Source organism: Rattus norvegicus, chromosome 16 (assembly GCF_036323735.1).
Source record: "Rattus norvegicus strain BN/NHsdMcwi chromosome 16, GRCr8, whole genome shotgun sequence".
Taxonomy (NCBI): domain Eukaryota; kingdom Metazoa; phylum Chordata; class Mammalia; order Rodentia; family Muridae; genus Rattus; species Rattus norvegicus.
In genome coordinates this window covers 82,623,991-82,644,267 of record NC_086034.1, presented here as the reverse complement: position 1 = coordinate 82,644,267, position 20,277 = coordinate 82,623,991, and the positions used below count along the sequence as shown (strand labels likewise).

General features: G+C 51.1%; 1 protein-coding gene across 1 annotated transcript in view; it reads right to left on the bottom strand.

Moving 5' to 3' along the window:
- The window catches only part of Rasa3 (RAS p21 protein activator 3), a 113,972-nt gene that overhangs the window by 27,260 nt on the left and 66,435 nt on the right, over positions 1-20,277 (bottom strand). Inside the window, 5 exon segments of the mRNA NM_031574.1 lie at positions 2,032-2,104; positions 2,527-2,607; positions 4,098-4,174; positions 11,234-11,328; positions 18,537-18,640. Coding sequence (NP_113762.1) covers positions 2,032-2,104; positions 2,527-2,607; positions 4,098-4,174; positions 11,234-11,328; positions 18,537-18,640 — 430 coding nt within the window.

Genomic DNA, 20,277 nt, shown 5'->3' with positions numbered 1-20,277 from the left:
CCTACCATTTTGTAACATCCTAGTGGGGACACTGCTGGCTTTGATTTTTCAATACCTACTAAACTCACATTTTCTTTTTTCTTTTTTCTGGGGGGGTGGTGGTGGTGGTGGTGCAGCAAACTTTATTGATGGTATTTGAGAGAGAAGGGAGGGCTCCCTAGGCCCCTCCTGTTATGGGGTCTGGGATAGAATTGTGAGTGAGATGCTCAGTGTTGGGGACTGAGTTGGGATTGGGACTCCTCAGCAACTGAGGGCCTCTCTCTTGCTCTCAGTATCCTTGCTGGGCTGGGGTGGGTGGTCCAGGGTTTCTTACTCCTTGGAGGCCATGGAGGCCATGAGGTCCACCACCCTGTTGCTGTAGCCGTATTCACTGTCATACCAGGAAATGAGCTTTACAAAGTTGTCATTGAGAGCAATGCCAGTCCCAGCATCAAAGGAGGAAGAGTGGGAGTTGCTGTTGAAGTCGCAGGAGACAACCTAGTCCTCAGTGTAGCCCAGGATGACCTTTAGTGGGCCCTCGGACGCTTGCTTCACCACCTTCTTGATGTCATCATACTTGGCAGGTTTCTCCAGGCGGCATGTCAGATCCACAACTCACATTTTCTGACCCCAAGTTCATGCACACAGGGAGAGTCTGCGGTTGGAGTGGGCGCCCATTGCCTTGTCCCCGCTCTGTGACCTCTCCGCCTGCCTGGATGGCAAGGATTTCCTAGCTTAGCTGCACGGTGGTGAGCCCACCACTCCCCACACTGCTCAGGCTGGAGACCTGCCTTTAGGCCTCTGGCTCCCTGCCTCCATTACAGAGGGGCTTGTGCGATTGGCTCTGAGGGTTGTCCACTGCTCTGACTCCTAACTTGAGTCCACAGTGCCCTTGTCTATGCAGACGTCCAGAGCCTCAGGTTGGGAGCTTACTAGTGCTCTTCAGGAGTCCACCCTTGAGAAGCCCTGCCCTCCTCAGCACTGTAGCAGACCTCTGCACCATCAAAGCTGGGTGGTTTTTATTTTTTTGAATCTATTAACTGGGTTTGTGTATCTGTGCATTGTGTGTGTGTGTGTGTGTGTGTGTGTGTGTGTTTGTGTGTGTGTGTGTAAAGTTGATGTAGGATGCCTTTCCTCCACTGATCCTCACCATTGTTTTTGACACAGGTGTTTTTTGATAATTTGGATAATATGGCTGGCCACTGAGTCTCAAGGACCCACCTGTCTCTCCTTACCCTAAGAACTGGAATTATAGCTGCACATGGCCATACCTGGAGTTTTGTGGGTTCTGGGGACCTGGACTCAGGTCTCTTCTGCTTGCTTGTCTAATACTTTACTGACTGAGGCATTCCCCTCAGTCCCCCCCCCCCCAACTTCTTAAAAATGAAGGTCGAGCTACTTAGCATCCCTTAGTCTGGAAGTTGCTACATAGACCAGTCTGTCTTTAAACCTGTGGCAACCTTTCTGAGTGCAAGGCAGTTACAGATGTTGGCCCACGAGCTGCCCGTCGTGACGAGAGGCAATGCATCACCTACATCTTCGCCTTTCTCCCGCTTCATGGTAGGCTCTGGGGATGGGAAGTGAGGCTCTGTCTCCCTAGCCTCCAGGACCTGGTGCTGAAGTATTAAGCAGACAGGAGGCACCGGGGCTGAGAGGAGCCTCTAGCCTCACCCTTCTTGACTAGCCTGCTCTGGTTCTAAGAGGCCCCAGGGCGCTCTGAAGCTGAATCATTTCCCCTTTTCGCTCATACCCTCACGTTTCCGGAGAAACGAGCCTCACCCAGCCTGGGGAAGCTGTGGCAAAAACAAAAAGCCTCAAAACCAAACAACCTAATCCTGGGTCCTGGTGACTGTGACACGGCCATCTGGAAGAGACACTTGGCTTTGGTCTCCTGAGACTGAGGAAACCTCTAAGGGAAACAAACGCCATCCAGATCTGAGGCTCCCTGCACTGGGCCAGTACGGCTCCCGAGACAGAGTCGGGTGGCTCAGAGGGAGATGTGCACCCCATCTCAGGGCCCCGGCTCGAGGTTCTTCCTGCTGGAGCACCAACCTCAAAATAAAACACCTCATCGAACTGGGGGTTGTTGGTTTTCTTCTTCACCTTGGTTTTCTTCGCTTCAGACCTACGGTGAAGAGGGAAGAGTTAGGAGGGGGAGAAAAACAAATGGCTGTCAGCTCCAGATGGGTTTGAAACCAAGCTGTCAAACGTCCATTTGTTTACCACCTTTATTCATCTCACAAGAAGTGTCTGTCTCCACTTCCAGATGGTTATGTAAAACGGGGACCTTTTCTGAGCCCAAAATACCCGGGAGAAAGCTCCTAGCAAAGGCTTTCCGAGAAACAAAAGACTCTTTACCGCAGCAGCGAATCTATAAAACCATAAAACACATTCCACTTCAAAGCGTACCTGCCCAACCGCCTGCTGGAAAGGGTGCCAACCTCTTGGCTCCCAAGCTTTACCTGTCCCACCGTCCCCTGTCCCACCATTCCCCCACAACCCAGAACCGAAACTCTAGCAGGGTAGGGTGTCGGAAGGACCACTTGCCTGAAGGGTCCGGCCAATGTCACGGTGGCGTAAGGGTCGCACTGCCCGTTCACAATGGGGAGTCCCTGGCACTCGAAGATGCTGAGACACAGAAGACAGTGATGAGGGAAAGGATGCGCCGGTCGGGTAGACCAAGACTTTGCTTACTAGGCCACATGTTCTGAGGCCTGGCAAGTTCTGGCAAGAGTGTGGATCAGAAATGACAAAGGGCTGTGGAAGGACAGAGCAGGTAGCCCTCACCAAACTATCTCTTTGGGTATTGAGTTCACTCGCCACCACTGTCACAGCCCCTCCAAAGGACCTAGGTGACAGCTAAGTACCTGTATGTCACCTGGGACCAGCACTGCCCTCTGACGCTCAGAGGCCTGCATTTACAACTCCTTCATGGTGCCCCTCTTGCCTCCCCAGAGTGCAAGTTCTCTCAGCCTGGAATCCCACTGCTGCCTGCACACAGGAGATCTACAGCAACGGACCACGGTTGTCTATACATTTTGGCACCGAGCACCAGTAATTTCCTCCTCTGGCCCATGTGTCCCGTATCTCTGCTCCTCTCAGTCTTTCTGCTGACTCGACCTCTCGGTTTTTACTTCCACTCTCCATCGACACGGACCTTCTGGGCGATGTTAGCCTCCGTGAAGTTTATGAGGATAGAGGAATGCTTCGGTCCCCTGGCTCTGGAGTTTGTGAACTTGCCAAGAGTGGGTGCTGGGAAAACCAAACTCTGGGCCTCTGCAAGAGCAGCAAACGCTCTTAACCACCAGGCCACTCTTCCGCCCAACCCTGGGATCCTTGAGATTCAGAAGCCAGGTTCGTCTGACTTGGAATCAGAGACAGCCCCACACTGTGCACTTGCAACTTCTCAGGAATGAAGGCTGGCAAACGCAGGGTGTGTCTGTGTGAGTGACAGTAATAAATGTCCCCGTGTCTCCATTCCTGAACTTTATAAATGAACCTGAAACACAGTGAGTTCCCAGATCTAGAGTTCAAAGTACAGAAACTGTGGCGCTGTGCGTCTAATAGTTCAACTGAACCCTTAGGATGTGCCTGTGCCGAGTTGGTGCGGAGAGGTTGAGTTACGGCGCCACATCCCTGTGAGGTCACCGGGAAAATTCAGTCTATGGAGATGCCTCGGAAGGTGGCACCTACCCTAATTCTTAACCAAGCCTACATGGGAAGCTTGGGTCCCATTGCTGCACTGAGGGCTGGGTTTGCGAAACTTCTCTTGCCATCTTTACTGGACCGCTGAAGGCGGCTAGGTGTGTCCAGTGGCTGCTACAGGATTAATCTCTGTCCCCCAGATTCCCTTCTTGGGGTCACTCTCCTATATCCTCATGGCAAACATGAGTCCCCTACATGTCCACTCTCTTCTGTTTCTAGTTCTGGAAAGTAGTGCCCACCTTTTAGCTGAAGTGTGGTATAAAGTATTAGTATGAAGTATGACTGAGGAAGTCAGGCTATCTGCAAGAACTGTATATCATGCCCAGGGTGGGCATCAGCTCCATGGGGGACAGGCAGGAGGGATGAGAAAGGCTGCCTCTGGGGAAATGAGGTTATGTCCCTGGGTGACTTACCGTGCAGCGAGTTTGTGACAGACAACACCAGTGTCTGTAATGACCTCACTCAGTCTCAGCTCCAGGTGGACCTTGCCCTGTAAGGCACAAGGACAGTGTCACGAGCAGACAAGGCTTGTGGGAAGTCTGTGGCCCTTCAAATGGCTGGCATTTGTGTCAGAAGTTGCCAAACCTAGACTCAGGCACGAAGAGAGTGGGTGCAGCCCACTGGTCTTACACTGGCTCAGGGGTAATGGGCCGGAGAACATTAAAAAAGGACATATGGACACGTGGTCCCTAGAAGTGCTATGAGTGCTTACGTCCAGGGCATGTGGTAGTGAGACACGGTAGGAAAGACTCTCCCAAGAGGGCTGCAATCTCCACAGGAAGGCCAGAGCATCCGTGAAGAATGTTAATTTTCATGGATGCTTCTAGAAGGGCAACAGGTAACTGCCAACCCCAGGCTCCTGCTGTTTCTCTCCATAGTCACATCATGAGAATGAGGAAGGAGAGGCGTCAGGAGGATAAGACTGCTCCCCAGGAGTACCCACATCGGGGAGGCTAAACCAGGCAGTCTCCAAGGCATCTGATGTTTGAAAACCTTTGGGCTTCGGAGGCTTCAAACAAGGCCTTGCCCAGGAGAGCCCAAAATTGTTACCTTAGTTCACAACAAAGACATCTTGCCATTCTGGGTCACTGTGAGCTAGTCACCTTATCGAGTGTAATTGTTGGGAACCCCTCAGGAACTACTCAGTGATCTCAGTTAGTTGTGGCATCCCTTCAAAGACAGTGAACCTCAAACCTCACCAAAATCCTATGTCCTACTGTAAAAAAACTATGACTCTCCTAAGAGAGAGAGAGTACCTAACACTTGGGTGGTTTGTTTTCCGTGACTGTGTGTGTGAAATCATACCAATACTCTCGTGTGTGTGTGTGTGTGTGTGTGTGTGTGTGTGTGTGTGTGTGTATCACACCTAGACCCTCACACCTGTGCTCTGCGTCTTTCTTCTGAGAGCTTTTGCCTCAACCTCGGTGCCGAAGTCTATATTCAAATGTAAACTCCATTAAATCCCAGCTCTGATTCCCACTAGCCAGTCCTGAAATTCTCTCTTGCACTGAAGCCACAAATCCTGATTTGACTTGAACTGAGGTCTCTAAATGTCTGGGGACACTCCTTCAGGCTTCTGAGGTGACAGTGGGTGCTGGGTCTCCTGCCTTTGCTACCTCAAAACACTGGCATAAGGTGCCAGGGTTGTCTTGGTCAATTTGACACAAAGGTATATACATTGAGAAGAGAGAACCACCACTGAGAAAACGTCTCCATGAGGACGGGGCTGCAGGCAAGCTGGTGGAGCATGTCTTAGTCAGTGACTGATGGAGGAGGGCCCAGCCCATTGTGGGTCGTGCTACCCTGGGCAAGCGGTCCTCGACTATACAAGAGACAAGGCTAAGCAGAGAAGTAAGCAGCGTCCCTCCATGGCCTCTGCACCAGCTCCTGCCTCCAGGTTCCTGCCCTGGATGATAGACTGCACGTGCTAAGGTAGAATAAACCTTTTCCTCCCCAAGTTGCTTTTTTGCCATGGTGTTATATATCAAAATAATAGGAACCACTAAGACAGAAGGACCAGGAAGGCGGGTACCAGCCCTCTCCACCCATGTCCCCGCCCTCGGCTGTTTAGTGGTGAGGAAAACCTCCCAACACTAAGAAGCACAGTATCAAGTGTTTTTTGTGGCTCCGGTTTCAAGACTGGTGGAGTTTGCCCCAAGCTCCTGCCCAGAGGTTGAGCGTCTGCAGGCTGGGGAAGGGGCCATCCCAGGCCCCTTAAGTTGGCCTTACCACCCAGCTGTGAGCTGTTCAGATGGATGGAACTCAGTTCGTCTTGAAAGGCAGAAGCACTGGGGTGAGGTAGATGACCCCACCTCCCACAGCTGATGGCAGCTGCCTTCCTGTTTCCTGTTTGTCCCACACAGTAGCAGTGCCCCAAGACTCAGCACAAACACCCCTCACAAGGGCGGCTCCCACCTCAATGAGCAGTGGCTTCCGTTTCTAGAGGTCTGGGAGAGGCCAGAAGGAGGTGAAACAGGCGACTACACTACGACCCCCCTCTGCACTATGAAGCTGCTCTAGGCAAGCCTGTGGCCAGAAGTCACACCGGTTCCAGCCCTGTCCATGATGGGTGTTTCCTATAAGGCGAGGTGTCAGGGTGGAGGCTGGGAGGTGCCTCTTGCCCTGTGGTCAGGAGGCATACAGCAGCCCATCCGGTTTACACCTGTATTTCAGCCCTTCAGAGTCATACTCATTGTTCCCAGGTCCCAGATCTGGGTCCAGTTAGCTTCTATGCCACAGGGGCAGGTGCCTTCCTTTTCCTCAAGACCTACTGAAGGACAGACGGGGTGGCTTCCAGTGCACTGCGATCTGAGAGAGAAACACTAGTTGATGGGCCAGAAAGGAAGCGCCACAAATCCTGCCTCATCAGGTCTTAAGAGGAATACCAAGAATGTTCATGAACAGAGGTGATGACAGGTGGAGAAGTTCCACTGAGTGAGGTCCTGAGAGGAGCTAATCAGAGTTCCTAGACCTCGTCATGCAGCAGGGAATACTGTACTGAGTTCACCGGGGACAAGGGACGTTCCCTTAATGCCATTCATCAGGTCCACCGGGAACAAGCCAGAAAGTCCGCTCTCAGAACTCACAGCAACAGAACTAGGAACTGGTACCCAAAAGAAACGCGCCAAATACATGGAGGGTATGGCTTCTCAATACCACTCTGATAAAAGAAGCCTCAAGGCGAATTTAAAAGTATTTTTTAAATTAATGAAAATGAAAGTACGGCTTTATCAGGATTTGTGGGAGTCACAGAAACATTGTATCAGAGGGCTCTTCCGGGTACTAGCTGTGCACTCTGGGAAGGAGATCAGTACCCAGGATCAGTAAATTAGAACAGAGTTAATCCTCCGAAAGCAGAAATAACCAAACGCCGAATTAGAAGTAGACACACACACACACACACACACACACACATACACACACACACCCCAAAAACAAAATCTGAAAGCAGGAAGTGAGAGGAAATCAAAACCCCAATCAGATCCGCTGAAGAGATTGTGAGGTGATAGACAAGCAGTCAGGTTACCCAAAGCAAAAGAGAAAGACGAAGGCGAGACCGCAAGGAGGGTGTGCCCGGCCTGAGCATGCCCTGAACACCACCTGTGCAGCAGGCCTGTTGCGGCCCACTTAACACGAGAAGGTGTGTGCTTTGGGAGGAGAATGACTGCCACGCCTGTCACGAGCGGGGGACTGTAAGGCTCCAGATGTATGCAGCTCGGAGCTCTGCTTACTTTCCCTGTACACTTAACTTGTAACAAAGTTTCCAGTTTATTGCTGCCTCAGGAAATGGAGAGGACCCCTGGCCAGGAACCCCAGAGAGAGTGGCTCGGTAATGGACACTCCCCTCTAAAGTAACCCTACCAGTCTGAGCGGTCACTAGGCCAAGGCAGGAGAAATGTGGAGATGGCTCTAGGTGAGATCTGCGTAGCAAAGGCAGGGGGCGAGGCGAGCAAAAATGAAAGGTAGGCCTGGACCAGGGAAGGAAGGAAGTCAATACTTCTTCCCAGCCCCCAGGCTCTCAAAACCCCTAGAGACAAAAACCCTTCCGCTGGCAACCTTTTGTATTATCAGACACCACAGAGACACTCCCAAACACTCTGGGAGAGGTGGCATGTCCACCCCTCCTCTGAGCTTCAGGGCCAACCCATATATCCCCAAGATGGCATTTCCTGTATGAACTGCGGATCTAGGGTGACAAACCGTGTGTCCTGACTACGTCACATGTCCATAACCAGTTCAGAAACACAGATCTGGGAGGACAAGTAGGGGAGGGGCCAGTGGGTTGAGGACCAGCGCCATCCTTCCCCAAAAAACTCAGAACCGGGGGATGCTGGAGGTCGCAGTGTGCCCTGCCAGCTGGAGCCCCTGCAGTCTTGGCAGGGCCGTCCCTGTAGCTGACAAGCCTCTGTGAAGGGAGCAGCAGAAGTGGCTGATTCTATATAATAAAGTGGCTCATGAGAGGCCTTTGAAAAGCACCGGTTCCAGAAGGAAGCAAGGCATTTAGCTGTCTTTTTCTCCATGCCTGTGACACATGGTCTCTCTTGTGGGCCCAGTTCCCTCTGTCATCGTGTGTGATTCCTCCCCATGAATTACAAAACAGGTGGATCCAAGAACCCAAATGCTGCTTGCTGCCCTTCTAGAAAGAAACTGTTAAATGTGACATTTCAAAACAAGCCGCAGCTGTGGAGCAAAGATGGCGGTTACCATTTAAAGGTCAGACGGAGGGGAGGAGCCGTCTCTCTGAATTCTCAGTCTCTGTGAATGAAGTTCTAGCATTGTATGAACCAGAGAGGGAGCAAAGCCCTACAGAGGCCTACTTATCCCTCAGCCCACCAACAGCAGCTTAGATTTATTTTTTTAAATTTTTTTGAAATGTATTTCTTTTTATTTTATGTGCGGGATATTTTGCCTGCGTGTACTGCCGTGCGCCCATGTGCATGCAGTGCCTATGGTAGCCAGAAGAGGGCGTTGGACCCCCCTGGAACTGGAGTTTCAGGTGGTTGAGAGCTGCCAAGGGGGTGCTGGGCTTCCTTTCATTGTTGAGCCATCTCTCCCGCCTTTTGTGACCCAGGGTCTCAGGGCTAGGGTTAAAGATCTATTTTCAGTGACGTAAGCTTCAAGGGAGAAAAACCCACCCCAGTGATGTTTTAGTCACCTTCTGGCGTTGATTAAGAAATCCCCCTCCAGGCATGAGATTAACGAATGCACCTATTGATAGCTTTATGGTGGCAAAATGGTTCCGAATCTTGACTGTAGTCGCCGTGTTACAAATGTGTACATGGGCTAAGGTTGCAAAGAAATTCACTGATCCAGAGTACCAATAGCCCATATGTTGTCCAAGGGTTAACAGGTATGCAAAATGAGGTCCAGGTCCCCAGCCTAAGGAAGGCAGGAATCCAGACACGGCACAACACTCATGGACCTGTGACATAACACTCGTGAAGCAAGACAGTCGCAAGAGGTGGGCTTTTACTCACTCGAGTTCCAAGCAGAGCAGTGGATTCTGGACCTGGTAACCTGGGTTTAATGGGTTGAAAAGAGTTCTGGAGAAGGGTAGTGGAGAGGCACAAATGGGAACCCACATGATGACCCTGAGCTGTACTTAGCAATGGTTAGAGTGGCAAGGTTTGTGAGACATGTGTTTTACTACGCTAAAAATACCGAATAAAGTATGTGTATGTGTTTATTTGTGTGTGCATACCTCTGTGTGTTATATGTGTGTGCATGCACATACGTGTGCACGCATGTATGTGTGAATGTATGTGTGCATGCACATGCATGTATCTATGTGCATGTTTGCAGGCATGCGTGTGTGCATATGTGCAGGCATGTGTGTATATATGTATGCATGCATGCGTGTGGGCACATGTGGACACTGGTGAGATCAGACAGAATAAGTGCACAGTCATGTGACCTGTACCAGCCACGCCAGGGTCTTTACAAATTGCTTCTCATCTTTAGACAGGAAAAAGATAACATCCAAACTTCCTGGTCATATTCCCTCTGGACTTCTGTTTGTAGCTTCCTGTGACCCTGCATCCGTTTAAAAATTAAGTACCTAAGAAACAGCATGAGCTTGTCAATGAAATCTAAGTCAAGGAAAACTATGCCTGGAAAGGGATCTGTGGAGCTCGGGGCAGGTGCTGAGCTGACCTTGGCCTTGGGAATCTCATGAGGAATAAGTCTGAAACTCCCAGCAATGGAGAAGCTCCCTGAGCCAAGGAGGGTAGGGGGACTGCGGCCTTCAGAAGGCCCCATTTTCCTGCTAGAGAACCATGATTGCCTCTGTGGGTGATTGCCGCATTGTTTAGCTCCTGCAGCTCAGTGGACCCTCGGGAGGCCAGGTCAATGAGTAGGAAATTAGCTGCGTCCTTCCATGGTGAGATTTCCACAGGTTCATTTGCACCTTGGCTGTGGGATTCTACTCAGTGCCTCGCTTTCTCTCATGCTGATCTCACTGCCAACTCTATGGGTGACCTTGGACCTTGGCACTCTTGCCCTATGTGTAGAAGAGTCAGACTGAGGAAGAGAAACCTTGAGGATGTGGCTTGGCCAGACTAGACTAGCCTAGCCTGCAGTCTCGTAGTCCTAGGACACAAGGATGCCCAGCTCGGAGCTTCCCCGGGTAACTGTTAGTAAATTCTTGCTGCTGAATTCCAGCCTGGGTCTTCACAATATGTCTGCCTCATGGACTTTCCCTAGACTCTATCTACATGGATAAAAACAGCATAAATCCCCATATCCCACAATGCACCCGGCACTGCTAGGTTACATGTAAGTCTACATAGCCTACGAAACCCCCGACTTTATACAGATGAGGAACTGAGACTTGCTGAGGCTGGCCAACTACCCATGTCACTCCTGAACAGGGGAGCTGACTTGTGTGATCGACCCAGCTCCCAGCCATGGCATGGCCACGGCAGGGCACCAGCAGAGTGAGAGGTCACTGCAGCTGCCCTTTTATCTAAAGCCAGGGCTCGGGACAAGGGCCACAGTCGTGAACAGGTTTGCACCATGGGTATACGACCGCTGCTTTATCCCCTCTTACACGCAAGTGCATGAATGGCCAGGCTAATGATAGAAAGACCAGGCTATGAGGTTTTATGCTGCTCATCAAGGGACAGCCATGCCAGGCCTACTAAACTAAGTGCCCACGATCTCTCCATCCCTGTAAGCTGGGTGCCCCATCCCAGAGAGTACGCTCTGTAGGCAAGCCACGGGGAGGCTGCTGAGCGGATGGGACCCGGCAGGTTGGCAGTTCCTGTGGCTCAGCTACTCTCACCGGGAATAGCGCACAGAGCGCTACCCAAGTTTACCATTCGCTCTTTGCCTTTTTTTTTTTTTTTTTTTTTTGCCACCTCCCTCCCCACCTTCTGTATTTTTAACGTTGCTTCCATCTGCCTGACAAAACGCACCAGTAACCAGAGCAACGAACACAACGGAGGAGCGGGCCTGAGCTGGGTCACACGACGCGCTGGGCCCCCACTCCAGTCTCGCGCACACAGCTTAGAGCTATGTCAACCCGGCCCGGCGCACGTGTGAGTCTCACCTGCACCTCTGAGTCAGCATCCACATGCTGGAGCTGGAACCATGTGTCCCTGTTGTGGTACCTTTGCAAGTCTTCCTTCTGGATGGCCACCTTGCCTGGAACACAGAGAGAGAGTGAAGGCCATGGAGGAGAAGCTGCAGAAACCCACAGGGAGTCAAGGAGGCTGGACATGCCACACTTCAGAACACACACTTCACACTGGCTTTGGTCAAGGCTGCAGACTTGTGTGTTCACACAGCAACACTTCCTGCGGGCTAAGTGACATGGAGCCGGTTTTTATAGACAAGCGCTCTTCCGTCTCGCCTGTGTCTAGGTTGCTGCAGGCTGGCTATCAGAGAAAGGGGCCGGTCTATTCTCCACCATCAGTGGCTCTGCCAGGCTCCCACACAGTAGATCTGGCTTTCTACCACTCTGCTGCCTCTCCTTACCACGAAACACAGACAGGAGCAAAACACGCACCAGAGGCTTACGATAATTCGGTGGGAATGTGTGTCCACTAATAAAAGCTGTAGAACGGGACACAAACGTGCATCTTTCATTTACACATCGTGTGGCATATGTGTGGGTGGCGTGTGTCCATGCACATGTAGCCTGAAGGGCAGTGGTTGCCACAGGGGTCCTCCTTCCCTCCCCCACATGTTGGGTATTACTTTGATTTTTTTTTTCACTATAGGGTCCTGAGGCCTCTGACCGCCGAAGCCAGCTACTGGAGGCTCTTGCAAAACAGACCTTTGTCCCTCAGTGGGAGGTGAAATTTTCTTTTAAGTCTCTTGTGAACTATCCCATGTGGAACGGAAGTTTCATAAGAGCGAGCTTATCTATGTCTGCGGAGAAGGATAGCAGCTCTCTGCTCAGTTTGCTGGACAGCAGGCTAACCTCTGAAGCTCGAAGCTCTAAGGGCCATGTCCTTGCTACCCTGTGCTTTCTCGGGGGGCTGGTGCCAGCATAGGGGCGCTGGCATGTGCGTAACAGTCATGCTGACTCCCATTCTTTAGACATCGCTACTAGATGGGGTCCAGCACCTCCTTCCTGGGGTCCAGCACCTCCTCCTGGGGTCCAGCACCTCCTCCTGGGGTCCAGCACCTCCTCCTGGGGTCTAGCACCTCCTCCTGGGGTCTAGCACCTCCCTCCTGGGGTCCAGCACCTCCTCCTGGGGTCCAGCACCTCCTCCTGGGGTCTAGCACCTCCCTCCTGGGGTCCAGCACCTCCTCCTGGGGTCTAGCACCTCCCTCCTGGAGATGCATTTTGTTATAAAGCCACAAATGAACCAGAGTACCTGGCGCCCTCACTGCTGACCCAGGCACCGTAGGAAGTTCCGGAAAGACAGTGAGTTCAGTTCCTGGTACACACTATCTTGTGACCTTGTGACCCCAAGCTTCATAAAGAACAGATCCAACCAAAGCTTCTCCCCCTCTCCAAGATGGAGCGACTCACACACGGGCACGTGCCGGTGTGTTTCCTCTCACTGTGGACTTTTCCAGTGGGGCCTACTTTGTGAGACATCCTTAAGTCATCATACGAGGCAGACAGTTATAGATGTGTGCGGTGCGGCTAGAATTCCATCTGCCATCTTTCACACTGTCCGAGGGAGATGCTGCATCCGTCCAGTCATGTACTGTCTGCCAGGCTTGGCCCGTGCTCCTGTGAGTCAGCTGGGGTCTTGCCTCCTCAAGCAGCGTCTGCTACTCTCTTCTGTAGAAGCTTCTACTGAAACTGACCTCAGTGTGGGCTTCTAGAACGTACACAACCAGGTCCCTCGGGCCCTTTCCTCTTTGATAAGATAAACCTGTCACCTGGAATGGTCCCCATTCTAAGAGGCCATCAGGTCAGCCACTGGGGGTACTGAGGGCTGACAGATGTCTCACAGAGTGTCTGAGGTCCTGACAATACCTGTAATAATACCTCAGAGAGTTCCCAAGGGTCTAAGCCAGCAACGCTACTTTCTGAGAGAGGAACCGTACCCCAAGACCTCAGAGGGAAACCAAAAACTTCAAACACCAGATCTAAGGCGGCCTCCCACGGCTAAGAAGGCACACCAAACCCAAGAATAGCATCAGATCCTGGGAAGTCCCTGAGTACTCTGAGAACCCCAAATCTTCAAGAGAGCACCCTTTAGTGAAGGGACTAGAGCCTGGCAGTGGCCAACCAAGGTTGGTCGGAAAGAACTGGCTTCTGGGGTGTGAGCATTCTATATACACAGAAGGGCAAGCTCCCTGCTGTTGCCTGGACTCAGGGCCTAGAACCTTGTGCCAGGTGGAAGCCAAGAGTAAGGAAGGGATCCATCCGTTTAAAAGGGATGACAGCAGCCATAGCACAGTGAAGGTACAGTGTCCCCAGGAACAGATGAAGCCCAGTCAATAGCGCTGTCATCAAGAATCGCTTTCACAGCAGACCTTCCCAGGCTGGTCCAGGGAGCCCCGGAGCAGGTCACCAACTACAAGCAAACCAACCACCAGCAGAAGAGCCCAGGCACAACACTCACAGGAGACCACAGCAAAGGACACGGTCCTCAGGATGGCTAAACACCATTGCTAAGTACTGACTAGAAAGGCAGACAGTTCCACGGCGTGTTGCCTGACAGGGAGTTTTCACACTCTGTGCCTGCCCACCTAGAGGAAAGCCACCTGCCCTGGTTTCTGCCTTGTGAAACACCTGGATTAACACATTCCACTCCTCGGAAGCCATGACCTAATTTTCCCTTGGGATGTACTGTCTTTGGGATGCACATGGCTTATTGGAGCTGAGGAACGTTCATGGTTGAGCCTCTCTCCAGGTGACATTGGAATTGTGGGGGAAAGACTGCTGGCAGGGTGGCAGATTTGGGGTTCTCCTGCCCTTTGCTAATGGAAGCTTCAGCTGGCTCAGGCATCCGAAACAAGCAGAGAAGAGCAGCCCCTCCTGCTACCCACACAGTTTTCCACCAGCTCTCATCATTCCTAACAAAAGGTCTAACGGGGTAGGGGTGTGACACAGGTGGCAGAGTGATTGCCTATCATTCACGGGGCCCTAGATTCCATCTCAATATCACATAAGCCAAGTACAACAGTATGTACTGTCAATGTCTGCACTCAGAAGCCCACCACAGCGAGTCCAGGGTGGTGTTAAATGAGACCTTGTCAGGGAAAAGGAAATGAGGTGCCTACAAAATCCACAGGCCTATGTAGACATACATTAGTTACCCAGACGTGCTCAGGGAGCTCAGGGTCCTGTGGGTCACGGTTGAAATGGCCAATGAAGGAGAAAAACAAAAAAACACCTACAGCAGAGACCAGGAAACACTCCCTGCACAGACAGACACACAGAGAACGGTGTAGGAGGAGGGAGGAAGAGTATATTCCTCATGAAGGGTGACCAGGAAAGGGCAGTGGAGCCTGGCCACACACAAATTTTGCAAGAACAAGGTCAAAACAGTCAAAACTGGGGTCCTATAATGTCTCCCCAACTATAATGTCTCACGTCTATTTTCTACTGGTGATAGCACAACCCTATTGGTGAAACAAACAAAATCCTCCAGCTGATTTTTTTTTTTTGTTCTTTTTTTCGGAGCTGGGGACCGAACCCAGGGCCTTGTGCTTCCTAGGCAAGCGCTCTACCACTGAGCTAAATTCCCAACCCCCCAGCTGATTTTTAAAGTGAAAATTTGGTCCCAAGGCTGACTCAGCTCCCGTAATAGCAGCCAACTAGCAATGGCTCACACCCTGAAGCCCCCGGAAGGCAGAGACACAAGACTTCAAGCATCACAGCCCCTTCAGACAGAGACTGCTCAGGACTCAGGGTTTTTTACGTCATGCTCCCCTCGCATGGACTCCTGTCGAGTTTGGGGACGTAAGTACAGAAATGGGCTATTCTAGATCCAGTTACACGCAACCAAGTTGGCTCGCTTTCTTTACCCCATGTCACATCTGTGGATATTGTTAGTTGGACATAAATAAAAAATCAGATGCCCAAACTATGCCATGCCAATATGGATGAACAACCAGTCATGTTGAGAGGGACAGGCTGGGATGTGGAGTTCAAGGGTGGATCGCAATTGGTCCTGGTGGTAACAGTGACAGTCTGACTGTGCGGAAGAATTTATAGACCACCATGCTTCCCTACCCCTGAAGGAAGATCCAGGAGGCCACAGACAGCAAATGAACACTGAGATACTCCACTCAAAGAAAATTAAGGGAGACAAGATGGGAAACGAAAGGTGCAGGACAGAGATTGCAACCGCACAACGTAAACTCTGTGGATGAGAAAAAGTGTGGAAGGACGGAGTCTTTGAGGGCTGGTACCACCCTAGAACCAGGCTCACCAACCTGGTTAATAATGAAGACTCGTTAAATGTTTGCAAAATGAGTAAAGAAACTAACGAACGATATAGATGTCCAACTAGGACGTGCTGTGCTGGGACAGCACTACAGGTGTGAGTGGCTTCTCTGCGCTACACTGTCTCTATGTGCTTAAATTAAACCTGTACGCAAGTGTTTCCACATGTGCAGACTTATCCATGTGCTTATGTGTTTCTTCAGCACACAGACCATATGCCAAGCAAGCACCCGAGGAATGACTAAATGTACAGATTCCTGTCTACAGACATCTGACAGGCAGTGGACGACAGACACACAGAGACAGGTCACCCTGCTGTCAGACGTGGAGATGCTCTAGAGAAAATGAGGCAGAGGAGGACCTAGAGACGGGTCTCCAGAGAAACAGCAGAGAGAGGAGAAAGAGCATGTGGGAGGGGGTAGGCGTGAAAAACAAGCTGAGGTCCGCGTGAGGAGTGAGCGTGAGCTGCCCGGGAGCAGACGGTGAGGTTGGGTGTGACTGGCGTAAGACATGGGTGTCGCGCGGGTGAGAGGGAGTAAGGGGTCGTGTGTGAGGAAAGAGAAATGCATCTGAAGCTAGGTGCAAAAGGCAGGGTGAGATCCCCTGTGAGGCGAGTGTGAGGAAAGGTGCAGTGGGTGTTAGAGACAGGTGTGAGGGAGGATGAGGCCGTGGAATTAAGGGCGTGTAAGGAGGGTGTGAGGTCAGATGTGATGAGTAAGGTGAGGGGAGCACCAAGAGTGTAGGCTGAGGAGCGAGAGGTGATGGAGGCTAAGTCTGTGGAGGGCTGAGGCACAGGCCATGACAGAGACAATGTCTGTGTGAGGGCTGAGGCACAGGCCATGAGGGAGACAAGGTCTGTGTGAGGGCTGAGGTGCAGGCCATGAGGGAGACAATGTCTGTGTGAGGGCTGAGGCGCAGGCCATGACAGAGACAATGTCTGTGTGAGGGCTGAGGTGCAGGGCGGTGATGGCTGGTATGAAGGGGGAAATCTCAGGGTCAAGTGAGATAGAAAGTGAGAGATGAGATGGGGTTTGGGAGGCGACATATCTGAAAAAACAACTTCGCAGGTGTGAGTAGCGTCTGTGAGGTCGAGTGTAAGCTGTGCGTGAGGTCAGAGTCAAGTAGGGAGGTGACACGGGTGAGGGACACGTGGGGTGTAAGGGATGAGGGGAGGCCTGCAAGAAAAGTGAAGTAAGGTGAAGTCGGGGGAGGGGGTGCAGAGGGAGCGTGCGTGGTATGAAGGGAAAACATGAGGAAAAAATGAGGTGGGGTGTGAGGGTCATGTGAGGGGCAAGGTTAAGTGGAATGAAAAGCAAGTAAGAGACATGTGGGGTGGTTTGAATGAGAATGGCCCTATAGGTGCATATGTCTGAATGCTTGGTCCCCACTTAGTGGAACTGTTTGGGAAGGATCAGAAGGTATGGATTTTTTGGAAAAGGTTTGTCACTGGGAGTGGGCTTTGAGGTTCAAAAAGCCCACACCAGGCCCAGTCTTAGTCCGTGCTCCCCTTTCTCTCTCTGCCTGCAACTTCTGGATAAAATGTGAGCTCCCAGGTAATACTCCAGTGCCATATCTGCCTACTGCCGTGCTTCCTACCATGATGATAATGGACTAACCCTCTGAAACTGTAAGGCAGCCCCCAATTAAATGCTCGCCTTGATCATGGTGTCTCCTCACAGCCAAACAACAGTGAGGAAGACAAGGTTTGAAGATTATAGGGCATGAGGTTGAGTAGGAAAAATGTGTGAAGTCATATGTGGGGCCTCAGGGAAGATGGGCACAGGGGCTGAAGTGAAACTGTTTTGGGGTGAGGTGAAGTCTGTGGCAAGGAACAAAATAAGGTGGGTGCACAGGAATGGGTCGGGTGGGGCATGAGGGTGAGGTGGGATGGAAGGGGTGAGGTATGGTGGAAAAAGGTGGGTCTCGTGACAGAGTTAGGGTGAAGTGATGGTGACACTTGCTATGAGATAGGCGACAGGGTGAGGAGTGTGAAGTAAGAGTGAGGTCAGCAAGGTTCTGTTCCTCCTCTAGTTCTGCTGACACACACCCATCAAGACTCTGCCTGAAAGGCCCAGGGCTCCCTGTCTATCCAAGCTTAGTGTCCTCTTGGCTTCAGCAGTATTGTCGTCTGCATCCCTGTGACTTGTTCATCGACTAATAGGGACCTCAGACAACACAGGGAGTCAGTCACTTCCTACTGTGAACCATGTAGGTTGGGCAGCAGTGGCCTCCTCTGCCCACCTGCAGTGGGTGAACTCTGGTACCACCATCATCCCCAGTCTCCTACTTTGCAGAGTCTTGGATTCAAAGGAGTACTAAAACAGTAACCATCCTTTGGCCTGCTCTATCCGACTCCTCACGTAGCTACTGTCTAGAGAGAGTACCAGGGTTACTACCTTCTTGAAGCCACAGGAAAATGAGGCTCAGAGACATAAGGGGTTGACATGGACTTCAAACATGTCTGACTGGCCCCAAACCCTCCCACTGGCCTTTGCGTATCCCTACCACTATGCTGGAGGTAGGGATGAGAGGGGATTGTGAAGGAGAAGGTTCACAGCCCATACTGCCCTGTGGTACCTGGGAAGGAGTTCTTGAAATCTGTCTAGGGACATTTCGGGACACACTACATGGAAGGAAGCCTTAAGGTGGTGCTCAGAAGGCTCTGATCAGTGTGTTCTGGATATGAGATTCTAGTATTAAGGTCTTCACATCAGGTCATGATCTGCACACCGTTCTGCATTATCAGGTCAAAAGGGAGGAGGAGAGGCTACAAACACCAGGCCAGGCTACACCGGCAAGCCTCCAACCTGATCCCGTCAGGAGCCATACAGGCCAATCCAGGAAGGCTTCAAATTAAGCGCCAATCTCCTCCTAGTCATAAGGGCAGCAGGAGAGTGCTTAGGAGAGAGTTGCCGTTTCTCCCAGGATGAGACCCTGTTTGTAAAAAGGAGGAAAAAGAGTCCATTCAAGTACCTACCATTTTAGTACCTACCTATGATGGAATCCCTTCGGAAAACGTCTCTATCAAAAATGTAAAAGGACAGGTGGCGGAAACTCCGAGGAATTTCACAGTAAAAGTCCTCTCCATAAAAGGGGCTAGACAAACAAACAAAATGCACAGGGTTAGAATGGGTGTGGCTAGATCCTCTCAAAGGCCGATGCTCCCAGGGCACCGACTTGAACAAATCAGAGAGCTCAATTTGGGGGCTGGAATGAGGTAGGGAGCTGGTCGTTAACAATCTCTAGCCCATGGATCCACACCTAACACCAACCCCAAGACTGTTACAGTGGCCTGACTGTAGCTGAGAGGAAAGGGCAGTACTCAGTGAGGAAAACTCACACTGACGGTTCAGATGCGCTCCTTTCCCCCAGAGACCTGCCTGTCCTTGGTTCCCTATGTAGGGCCCAGCCCCATAGCTGACTCCCACTGTTCCCAGGGTTCATTAGCCCCCTCGTGAGTCACCCCACAGCTGTGGCAGCCCTACAAATGGAAACTTAAAAATAAACCGAAGTTCTAATTAAAGGGGCAGAAAGCCAGAGGGTTTTGTCACTAAACAAACTTTCTATTGTTCTGGGCTAGGAAAAATTTGCTCAACGACACCAGGAAGAGGACACCAGACATGAGAACCGCTTAGGAAACCCAGCAGTGACTCCAGCACACGCAGGAGGGCCTCACTCGGAATTGGACACGATTCCAAATCCATTGCACGGTCGGGGCTGAGGTGCAACACGGGAAGGGTGACTGTTGAAGGGGGAACTGAAGCAGAAGCAGCGTGCCATTGTCAGAGAAAGCGGCCAGGGAGCACAGGCAGGGAGGCCATTGGCATCCATGCACCTCCATACCCCCCTCACTCACCACCACATACAAAATGAATTCAAAACACATCCCCACACCAAACCTAACGGCTAGGACTATAAGCTTCTCAGAAGCCCGTGGGGAGCAAGCTATGACCCGGAGGTGGGTAGAGCTTTCTTAGATGTGATAGCATAACCATGGGAATGTAAAACATTAATCTAAGGTGCCCCTTCTGGGAATGGACTGACGGCTCCATTTTAGAAGCTCTTGCTGTTCTTCTGGCTGAGTTCAGTTCTCAGTATCTACATTGGGCAGCTCACAACTGCCCATCACTCCAGCTCCAGAGTATCCAACACGCCTTTTCTGGTGTACACACACACACACACACACACACACACACACACACATACACACACACATACACACACAGACACATACACATACACAACATACACACACAGACACACACACAGACACACATACAGACACACACATACACACACACATACACACACACAGACACACACACAGACACACACACATACACACACAGACACACACAGACACACACATACACACACAGACACACACAGACACACACACAGACACACAGACACACACAGACACACACACATACACACACAGACACACACACATACACACACATACACACACATATACACACACATACATACACACATATACACACACACATACACACTAAATAAATAAATAAAAATAAGTCTTTGAAAACATTATGCTTTGAAATAATAATTAAGAGGGTAGAAATGAGAACCTGTAGAAGGAAATGTCTGCCAGTCAGTTATCTGACGATGGCCTTGCTCCCACAGCAGGTACGTTGCACCTTACTTAAGCCAAAATGGCGGAGAAACATATAAAATAATGCCAAATACCCTCAGCTGTTATGATCTGAATG